Source organism: Gobius niger (assembly GCF_951799975.1).
Source record: "Gobius niger genome assembly, chromosome: 7".
In the NCBI taxonomy this organism is placed as follows: domain Eukaryota; kingdom Metazoa; phylum Chordata; class Actinopteri; order Gobiiformes; family Gobiidae; genus Gobius; species Gobius niger.
The window spans coordinates 27895986-27907600 of NC_136858.1; the positions used below are offsets into that span (position 1 = coordinate 27895986).

Consider the following 11615-nt stretch of genomic DNA (forward strand, 5'->3'; position numbering starts at 1 on the left):
CAAAGCTAGCTGTTAACAGTATTTACTTTATTTATTTTACAAGTTTGAGTGGAAAAAAATATCTCCTTTGTGTACAATATCCCTCTCTTGCTTTCTGTCAGCGTAGTATTTACTCTCATGGACAATTAATGAGTAGAAAGTGGAGTGGAGAATATAAAACAGCACTGCTTAAAAATAAATGTGGATCTTGTTCATATTTCACTATATGTGATACACAATATTGCTTTCAATAAAAACAAGCCACTGCTATGAAGCAACTCGCTGAACTGAACCTTATCTCAGTCATGCATTTGAATTCAGGCTAAAATGTGGACCGTCTGGCTCCAATAGACTCACTGTGATATTACTATTACGAGTCTTGTTACAAATGTATACGTTTGATGCTTAGTCCATTATCACAGTTTAAATGACTCACTTGAATGAATGTGATGTTCTCCCATTAAATTCTCAGCTGCTGCTTCTGGCAAACCTCCACTACTTTTAAAGTCAGGAATGATAACACAGAACAGAAGCCAGATTCATTATCGCTCGTGCTCACATGCCAAAACAAACAAAGAATTCCCCCAAAACTTTGTTGTTGGCCCACATAGTGTCCTGACTCCGTGCATTCCACTACAACTATGAGGGAATGATTAGATTGCATTTAAGAGCACAGCTGTCTCGCTCCCCTTTTGTTTTCAATTCTGCTCAAACTTACTCACTGACTGACGATGTTTTTTTCCCCTCGCTCAATGTTTGTGTCGATTTGCAGTGACTAAGAGTGCAGAGGCAGAATTCCTGCTCTATCGCGTGGTGTAACATCCTCTTGCCGACGCTGTAGAAACTGAAAGCCGAAAGCATAGACACACTTCTGACCGGATATTTTGTTTACAAGAGCAGGTTTCACAGACTAAGTGATACGTGTAACTGTTCAAAATCGCTCTTTGGGTCTTTGCAAATGTAAGCAAAGGCTGCCAATACTTTACTGGTATTCTTTGCAAACAACACATAGAGTACGTCAGCCAATCCCGTCTCCAAACATGTTGCGAAATGTATTATTACAGCATTTCAGCTCTCCCTCCTCTCTCAAAATTTGAATGCTCCTGAAAACAGGCAGTGTGAACTGGATAATTTGCTCATTCGATCTCAATCACAATACATTTGACTGTTTTGGAATAATGTTGTATGGCAACTTCCTAGACATTTGGTGAACTCAAAACCATAAGACTGGAATAAGCAGAAGCTACACCGTAAACAAAATCAGTGCAGAGCTGTGGCCGAAGCAGACTCGAACTGCAGATAAATACCGGCAGGTGTGTGCAGTGACATCGTGACTCTGGCCAGTTTGGAAAAAGAAGCCGTACAGACCAGTGTTTTGGCATTTCCTTTGGAGCTGTTGATGTGGAAAATATTCTCCAGGAGCATGCGCTTGATTGACCATGTGTTTTTTGCACAGGACAGACTACACCTGCAGCTGTGAAGAAGTCAGACAATGCAGACTTTGACACGCGTATAAAGTACTGGCTTTTTCCGGACAACAAGTCGCACTTATTTTTCATAGTTTGGGGCTGGGGGTGCGTATACTTCGGAGCAACTAATACGTGATTGTTTCTTCTTTTTTTAAATTCAAATCGAGCAGCAGAAAGAATGTTTGGAGTGAGTTAATCACGGGCTAAAAGCTAGATGGGAGCTTGAAAAACGTGCTGCCGGGAGAGGCTTGTCACTTGTACAGTTAAGCCTCCATGCCCAGGTCGTTGCCATGGCGATTTCTCAGAAGTGACACAAAGGAAGAAGATTTCAAAGGGTTTAGTGATTTAGTGTGAGATCGAGAGTTTGGTATGTTCTTTATGCTACAGTTTTCTGTTTATGTGACATTAACATACCAGACACCTCTTAACCTCTTACCACCCGCCTAAACCAAATGCATTCTGTCCTCTTTGGCTATTATATAGGCCTGTGTAATACCTCATTTGAAAGCCAAGACCCATAAAACTGATCTTTTTCCTTGTGTTATTATTGTGTTGTGTCCCCTTTTGTATGTTTTTTTTTTCTTTCTTTTTTTTTTTTTCTTTTTTGTCACATTTTTGTTACTAACTGTATCGCAATACGTATCGGATCGGCCTTTGAGTATCGTGATACGTATTGGATCGTGACAAAAGTGGATCGTCCCAGCCCTATAGCTCAGTGTTTTTCAACCACTGTGCCGTGGCACACTAGTGTGCCGTGAGATATTGTCTGGTGTGCCTTGGAAAATTATCCAATTTCACCTAGTTTTTTTTTTTTTTTCAACAAATTCATTATTATCCGCAAATAATGTGCCGTTTTCGAGTGTCTGTGCTGTCTAGAGTAGAGTAACCATGTAAAAAATACTCAATATCAGGTCGCTAATTTCTTTGAGACAAGAGAATTAGTGATGCATGGATGCGGCAGGTGGCGGTGACTGTGGCACGGTGGCTAGCGAGACTATACAGTGTTCCTATTCAAGACACTTTGATGTGAACAACTGAATATAGGCTACAGGGTTACGTTTTTTAATATTTTCTGCTGCTGGTGGTGCCTCGTGATTTTTCCAATGAAAAAAATGTGCCTTGGCTCAAAAAAGGTTGAAAAACACTGCTATAGCTAACCATCAATGCGTTACGTTAGCATACCATACGCCTATTCAGCCAGTTTGTTTTTCTTCTTCATGACGCGTTTTTTTGCTGGTGCGACTTATACTGCGACGCGACTTATAGTCCGGAAAATACAGAAAGCAAAACTTGCCGAAATCTACAACAATGTTGTAAGAAAAAAAAACGTAGCACTAGATATCTTGTACCATGTGCATCTGAACAAATGTGTTGCGTGTGCGTCCAAACAAAATGAATCAGGTGGCTCAAAGTTCCATTTTTATACCAAAGTCTCAATGCCATTCCCACACCCTCTCAACTGACTTTCAATTTTAGAAGAAAAAAAAAAAAAATCGAAATTGGACAAAAAGTTTTCACTGTCATATGCAGCTGCCGCATTATTTCAATGCTGACATAACAGATAAAGCAAAGGGACGTAAAAGGTGAGGTTTCATATTCCCCGATGATTCATAATATACAGTGTGTGGGTGACAGAATCAAAAACAAACGACTGTATACATTTAATAAACAGTCGTCCTGTTTGTCAAACCGAGCAGGTAATGTTGCCGTCTGGGCTTTGAACATCAGCTAAAGAAAACACAGGAGTGATGCTGGCAACCGTCGAACACGATCAGTTTCTACTCGATAAAGACTACAGTCATGAAAGATTTAACAGCCAGCCTCAGAGAGTGTGAGCTCGAAATAAGCCGCTACCGCTGCTTAGAGTGCATTTCTCAGACACTGATTGAGTTTTGCATTCATTCTCCACCTCTTAGTAAGAAGGTGCTTCACGGAGCAAATACATGAAGGGCAAATTCGCAATAAACTTTAAAGGACAACTGTTTCAAGAAACGAAGGGTTGTGGGAACTGTGGGAACGCCAACTCGCGGTTTGCATCATAAAATTTGCTTGCTTTCTACTTTTTCTCATGTATTTTCAATTATCCCCTTAAAATGCAGACTTTCCATAATAACCACAGGTAATATAATGTACCAAAATAAACATGTACTACTGGGCACCAAAAAGAAAAAACATCTAGAGATACTGAGTTGGATCCAGGGACAGCAGAAACGGAAGTTGCCCCATCACTACAAAATTATAAAAAGAAATATCAGTGTTTGCTCAAAGAAATGGTCCTTTATGGAATGCACGATACCCGGCCATACTCTTTACTTTAGAATATTAATTACACATGAATCAATACACAGCACATTGTTGCATCTGTGACAGGCTCATGGTCTGAACAAGAGAACACAAGGGGCACGCGGGAAAGAATTAAGGTCCATTGCGGCCCAGCTCACACGTCCAGTAATCCCTCTAAATCAGCTCTTTGTCCACAGCACTCGCCTCCATCCAGTGACCACAGCGCAGACCTGCCTTTAAACTAGAGCAGAATGAACTTCAACACACTTCACTTTGGATCGCGCACTTGTTCCTGTGCAAAACTGGGGCGATTCAATAAAGAGTGTAATTAGCATCTATTTATATGAAAGAGCCGGCATAGATAATGTAGTGGTTATACAGTGATTCAGGTTTAGCGGAGTCCGGGAGACAAGCTGCAGCTCTTGTGCCATAACAAATGATTCATTTACGTCAATGACTTGTCTAATGCCATTTAAGACCATGAGAAATGTGTTTGCATGTGGCTGCCAAAGGGCTCTTTGTAAACACTGCAGACCATGCAGAGAAGCTGTTAACTTTTAGAGAACAATGCATTTGTCCAGAATGGCTGCTGCATCTGTCAGCCAGCCCCAGGGCAGCTTTGACTACGGGAAGAGTTTACTAGCACTGTGTGTAGGGACAATGATTGATCTATAACTCCAATTATCATTAAACAAAAGCTCTGTATGTTTTTGTGTCCTCCTTCAGTTTATTGTAAAAGCAGACATTCTGAGAATGTGCATCGAAATCTAAAGCCTTTTTTATTGATTGTGAACAAGCGGGTTTGTTGTTGTTATTATTGTATTAACAGTAAATCTTTGATAGTTTCCCTGAAAGTGCTTATAAAAACGTCCCTGTGAAGAATTTATCCTGGAAAACTAGAGTAAGAGTTCACATCAACTTGATTTCAACAGCGGAACATATGAAAGCAAACAGGAAGCGGGGTAAACCAATCAGCGAAGGGTCGGACTGATATCCTCGTGTATAAAATATACAGAGGGGCATCATTCTGGATGCTCCTCGTGAAGAATCGGGATGTGAAGAATCGGGATGTTAGAGTATGTTTCATATCTTGAAGTTGTGGGCAATACTCAGTAATAGTAAAACATGTGTGTGAAAGTTAGGAGTGAGCAACAGGTTTCTCACTCCCTCTTTCATTGTGTCGGTACTCGGCCTTGGAGAGCCAGTGTGTTCAAACTATGAGCATTTATGGAGCCAAGTACAGTACAACCTTTCTTTGATTAAAATGCATTGTTTATTGTATTATTGCCATTTTGATCTTAAGCTCAGATAACCATCGTATAACTACTGATTACAAACAATCAATATAGTATTCTCCAAAATAATCATGTAATTATGAATTATTTTTTTACTTCTTTATCTTAGATTTCTTTTACAAGAGAGACCTTGCCAAGATGGAAATTGGGCAGCACATAAAAACACATTTAACATACACGGCATTAGTTAAAACACACAAATGATCTGGACTGGAGTGACATCACAAGAGACTTGAAAGTATTTAAAGAAATAAGGTCCATGATTTTGAAGTCCTTCTGCAGTAAAGTTCAGGTAAATGGAGCCGAATAACTGAAAGCAGTCTTTCCCAATTCAGTCCGTACTTTAGGCCCAACAAACTGCAAGATGTCATTATAACGAAGACTCCGTTGACTCCACTTCACTTTTAAAACACAAGATAAACAAAAGGAAAGCCTTTCAAGAAGTGCCTTGTGATATACACTGTCCAACACACACAAGACACAGTACAGGAGCATTCACACACAACACATCTCTATAGTCAATAACAGGCAGCAGCTTCCACCAACCTAGTCTTTACAGTGAAAGAAGAGCAAGATTTATTACTATAGTAAAATCCTAGCAAAACTCTCAACGTTTCAATTAAATTTTGGATGTGCAATTAAAAAGACAATTTATTATCAATAATGAAACCCAAATACTTAAAACTCGATGCAAACTCAATTTTCTGGACAGATTTATTGTAGATTGACTCAGATAAACGGAATTTCTCTTTAAACCAGGACAAAAACATTAGTTTTGTTTTTTCTGCATTCAAAACAAGTCGTACACAAAAAGTTTAACTTTGGTGAATTCTACAAATCAAGTGTCTCCTCCACTGTAACAGAGGACATAAGTGTTAGTGGCGGGACGTGCACAGAAACAGTTGTTGTACAAGTAACATTAAGTGCTCAACATCATGAATCAGTCGTCGACAGATTGAGCAGATGCTTCATCAAACAACTGCACGACTGCTTAAAGTCGCCGCAGACGCACAAGGCAAACTCTGTCAGTGTCAGCAAATATGAAAATAAGGGAAAAGCAGCATAATGAGCATCATCTAATACAGACTCCATGTAATGACCCAGTAGCACTTTTGGACACTTTACATATTAGGATTTATTCAAGTAGACACTCGCAGGAGCACAGGCAGCCAAGTTAGCCCAAGGTGCAGCATGTGTTTCTGTAGCCCGTGTCTAAAAACGCTCTCCATTTTCATATGCACTCAAACAATCAGAATTTTCTCTGTGCCACATTTATTATGTAAGCGGGATCTGCAGTCTGAGAAAGTGAACAGTGCGCACATCTGAACACTGGCCAACTGAGATGCTTTTAAGAGGAGACACTATTCAAGGCTGTGTTCATTCAAAAGCAAGACTATAAGCCATTGATGAAACAGCTGCAAAACAATGGAGCATCCGTCGCTTTGCATTAAGTCTGCCTTAGTGCAATTAGTATTTCAAAGTGCCTACAACTCTAATCTTTTACAGTCGAATGTGTCAGTGGTGGCACAGATTGACGAGTTAGGCGTTAAAATAGTCTAGTTTGAGATTGTTGTAGAATATAATATCAACAACAGCATTTCCTCCTCACATTAGAGGCAGTTGGGAAGCACTGTTTTAGGCCACAGTCATCATTTCATAAAACTCTAAGTCAGGGGGAGGCAAGTTAGCTCGGTGTAGGGACGTTTTTTCTTCACCGTCCAAAGACCAAGGGCCGGAGCCTCCAACTGTCGCTAGAAGTAAAGCATCACTTTCTACAAATAACAGTGTTACACATCATGTCTGACCTCAATGGGTCTTCAGGAAAGTTAAAAAAGGGATTGACAGTGCTTTTCACAATTCAAGAGCATTTTAACTTCTTAACCCCCGCCTGAACCGAGCACATTTTCTCCAATTCGGCGGCTTTACTCAAATCGGAAAAGCTTCTTGAATAAAGCGTCAAAATAGGGAGGACGAAATGCGACAAAAAAAGTGACAAAAAATGCGGCAAAAGTAAAGAGTAATGAAAAAAGCAACATCAAAGCGACAAAAACATGACGAGAACAACCAAAATCCTACATAAAAGCCACAGAAAAAGGGACAAAAAGTGAAGAAAATGCAACCAAACCGACACAAAAAAGTGACAAAAACATGACCAAAAAAAAGCATCAAAGATTTTATTTAAAAAAACGCTGTGACAATGCAACAAAAAAGTTACGAAATGGAGATAATGCGCTTGGTTAGAGCGGGGGGGCAAGAGGTTTTTGACAGGCATTTGATCTCTGATTTGGGTAATAATATTCCTCAAAATCATCTTGAGGGCCAGAGGCTTCATGATGGAGGGCCAGATTTGGCCCCCGGGCCTGACGTTGCCTACCACTGCTCTAGGTTGAACATATTTACCCCCAAGCATGGAGGGGAAAAAAGGGTGATATATTTTTTTGTAAGAAATTAAACTAACCTCTTAACTCCCGCCTGAACCGACAGCATTTTCTCCAGTTCAGCTTTACCCAAATCCTGTACGCCAGTGTAACACCTCATTTGAAAGCTAAGACCTACAAAACTAAATTGATCTTCTTCCTCACATCATCAGATTTTTTTCCTTACACTTTTTTTGTTGGGCAGTCATCTCATTTTGGTCAAATTTTCGGGACTTTTTTGTCACTTTTTCCTCAAATTCTTCGCATTTTTTGTCAAATTCGTATCACTTTTTTGTCCATTTTTTGTCACTTTTTCGTCAATTTTTTCTCACTTTTTTCACCCTTGTTTTCGTCTCAGTTTTGTCGCTATTTTCACACCTTTTCCCCAGAAGCTTTTGGATTGGGGTAAAGCTGGAGAAAATGTGCTCGGTTCAGGTGGGAGTCAAGGGCTTAAAACAACCTTAGGGAAGCCGCAGTTTGCATCTGCGAGTCCGTGCCTTTTGAAGCTGTAGTCCACATGTTGTGCGTGTTTGCAGACCGACTCTGTTCAACTCCCGGTTACATTAATTGGATCCTTTACTCGACTCTTTCGATGTCTATTACCGAGCACTGGTATAGTTTAATTAACCACAATAAGCGCAGCACCATTAGCCTCAAAACAACAAATCATTACCAGAGCAGCCTCTCATTTGTCCGACTCTGCGCCTACAATCTCCAAGTGCTTTCATGTCCCACCTGTTCTGCCCATATCCTGTAATCCCAGCATATGTAACACTGACATCTACAAAAACGTGCTCAGAAAGCCACCGTATTGTTTAAAAGTGAAACACGCATGCTGCCCGTGCTCAACACATGACTCTCATAGCAACAAACGACAGGCAGGACAGAATGCAACAGCCTAGAGGCACAACACAACCGCGATCCGCAGCAAATACTTCACGTCTACACAGTCTCCCCGGTGGATACTGCTACACAATATCACAACAGCTTATTTACCATCAGGCACAGATTTTTACACAGTTTAAACAATTAGCTGTAAGCTTTGTGTGAACACAGATGTACCATAGATGTTATAAATCTATCCTGGCATGTAATCTACCAACAAAGCACAAAATCCAAAATCACACTGCTACAAATATGTTCAGCTGAAGCCACTAGAAGCTCAGTATCAATGCGTTACTTTGGCCAGCCTCCAAAGCACTTGTCCCATTGTGTTGTGGACAAAACCGAAATAGACGTGGAGTGAATGATGGGAGTCTGGGCATTGCAAAGCATAACCGGACACAAAAAAACACACACATACCTTCATCTTTCAATGAGTCCTCTGGGTGCCCAGTGCCTCGAATCTGCAAGGGGGGAGAAACGAAAGGTGGAGAAGTTAGGAGTGATTGCGACCAAGTTGAGTCTGCCACAACAAGACACAGGTATTATAAGATGACATCACTTTTTTCCCTGCTACAGCGCTCGGTGCTCTCCAAGAGTGGGGCGGAGGGCGCACACACTTTTACATCGCCACGGACAGCTCCGCATACCATAACCACATAGGGGGGGGTGTTCTCTTAGCGTTTTATAATAGATTAGTGTGTGCGTTGATGGACTGTTGCGGGACATGGGGGGCAAGGGTGCAAGCAGACACAAGTACACCCGCTGTTATAGTCTTCTTTGGCCGATTAAGATTTCGCGACACATTCCCATGAGCAGATCCGTAAAGGGTGGCAGGCGCTCTCTTTCGCCCCTAAAGCCGTTTATGTAATGCCCAGTGTACTGTAGTCGGGCAGTCACTCGATCCGTCCAGCAGCAGCAGCAGCAGCAGCAGAAGCAGCAGCAGACTTTGCTTGTGGCCACAGAGGGGACAAGCAAACACGAGAAGTAGCCACGGTGCCAGAAAAAAAAAAAAACGAACCCGCACCCACTCGGCCCCCGACAGCAGACAAAAGCACGGGTGCACTAACACAGCTCTCGGACAGGACCGTGCAGAAGAGTCGGTCCTTTACGGCGCACGGCGTGTCCGCTGCGCTGCGCTGAGTATAGCAACACTACAGCAGAGAGGATGATGACGCCATTTCTCTCGCTGACAGCGGGCTGAAGCGAGGGCAGTTCGCCTCCAAAAAGGGGGCTTTCGAACAGCTTTAACTATGTTGGTCATTCCCCGACCCAGGCGCATGGCCGCGGGGCACGGTGGAAACAGCGTACAGAGTCGTGTTTTTTTTTTTTTTTTTTTTGCGCTTCGCTCGCGTCCCTTGTCTCTGCGGAGTCGGAGTGCACTCGACAGCAAAAAAAAAAAAAAAAAAAAAAAATAGAGCGGCCACCACACGACAGCACTTATTAACCTGTCATAGGAGGAGGGGAGGGGGGTGGACCGTCTCGCCCAACAAAGTCGCAACAAGCGGTGCGACCTAAAAAAAAATTCATGTCACTTTCCGTCAATACAAAATGTTCCCCACTTCCCTTCTTCTTTACGGACGGAGCTCAGGCATTTCGCTGACTGTTCGCGGACAGAGTGCCTGCGCTGCGTGTGTGTGTGTGCGTGCGTGTGCGTGCCCTCGCTTTTGACAAAGAAACACGTCGACCAAACGGCTTCGCAACAAGGTCAAGCCGCACCAAACACCCGTGTAAACTCTGCCGCACACACGGCGCTAGTGCGAGGGTTTAGTGTGCAAAACAAAAGGCAAGGTCGGTCGGTCGGGGAGTGGGAGCGAGTGCCGCCGCCGCTGCTTCTCTCTTGCCGGAGCCTCCCGATCGCGGAGGATAACAAAACACACAATGTCAACCCGCCCCAGACGATTTCCCAGAGTGAGTGAATGAGTGGAGTGACCGAGCACCACGAGCGACAATAATATCAAGCAAACGCGACCTCCCACCCCCCCCCCGTACCCCAGCTCGGTTGAAATACACCAACTAAGCCGCCTTTAACCCCCAGCTTTCGGCGATCGTTCACTACCCATTCACCGTGACATCGACCGTGTGCGCAAAGCAAGTCGCGGAAATGGGACAAAAACACACGAGCCACGCATGCACTACGTTACAAGAAATACTAGTCTCGGGCTTCTTTCCTCGAGTCGCCCGTGCACACGACGATCGCAATGTAGCCGTGCACACTAGCGGAGAGTGATCCGACGGGGGGCAACACATCCATGACCAGCCCACACTGGTCAACCCAGATAGCGACCGAGGGGCACAAAAGAAACGCCTGACAACGCAGTTTACCTGTTAACCCCACCGTTTACTCTCCCTCCGTGGCATCCATTAGCTCATCCTCGCGAGCGTGGTCGAAAAATCAGCTCGAAATATCACTTTTTTTTCCTTCTTCTTCTTTTTTTTGGCCAGGCATCCGTGCACCGTGACAGACGCTTTGCCTCGACGGTGGAGCTTTTGCGAGGATTCCTCCGCTCAACAACAACAACACACACCGACTGTCCGGGCTCGAAACTATTCAGCACCTTTCCATATGCCCCTCCACACTGCCCACGGCGTGTTTTTGTAACGGATCCGAGCGAACACCGTGTATAAATCTTGTATTTCCGTGTCCCCGTCGCGACCCATTCATTCCCGAGAGCCAGCAAAAACACGCCGCCGTCAGTTAAAACAAGTTAGCGGCGTCAACTGGCGAACGGGGCGAGAGAAAATGCACTCTAGCGACGGATTTTTTTTTTTTTTTTTTCTGCAAAGGAAAGCGGACTTACCTCTGCTGTCAATTTGAGAAATACTCCTACGGTTCGACGAAAGAGCAGCGGTAATCCATAGGAACATTTATGTGAGAAAGCAGGCGGGTTTTAGCGTCGTTTGGTTGCCCCTCGTTGATGTTGGATGCGGATGGGTAAAAGTCGTTTCGCAGAGCTCTTGTTGAGAGTTGCTTCTTCAGCCCCTGCTCTGTGATCCTTTCCCCGCCTCACGGAGATGATTGACGGCTACATTGTACCCGCCCCTATCCGTATAACGCCCCCCCATTGGATGAGGCAGGAACCAAAATGCCACACGCGCGTATGATTTGCTGCGAGAGAGAAAATGATCTGGGGGAAGGCGAAAGGAGGAGCACGATTGGATGGTTGTCTCACGAGAGGAGCTTGTTGCTAAAAAACTACAATAACCAGAAACCAAACATACCCAAATGTGCTCGATTTGTTCAACCGGGCAGGCCGATAAAGTCAACTCGGCTGAATGTATGTCAACGC

At 43.5% G+C, this 11615-nt stretch overlaps 1 protein-coding gene across 2 annotated transcripts in view; it reads right to left on the bottom strand.

Annotated features, from left to right (window-relative positions):
- Positions 1–11332, bottom strand: part of arid4b (AT-rich interaction domain 4B) — a 63360-nt gene extending 52028 nt beyond the window's left edge. For both annotated transcript variants that reach the window (XM_079559707.1, XM_079559708.1), the window contains exons 1-2: positions 11127–11332; positions 8747–8789 (exon numbers count right to left, since the gene is read on the bottom strand). In XM_079559707.1, the coding sequence (XP_079415833.1) occupies positions 8747–8752 (6 nt within the window). In that variant the 5' untranslated portion in view covers positions 8753–8789; positions 11127–11332. The remainder of the gene's footprint in view (positions 1–8746; positions 8790–11126) is intronic.
- Between the last annotated feature and the right edge of the window lie 283 nt (positions 11333–11615).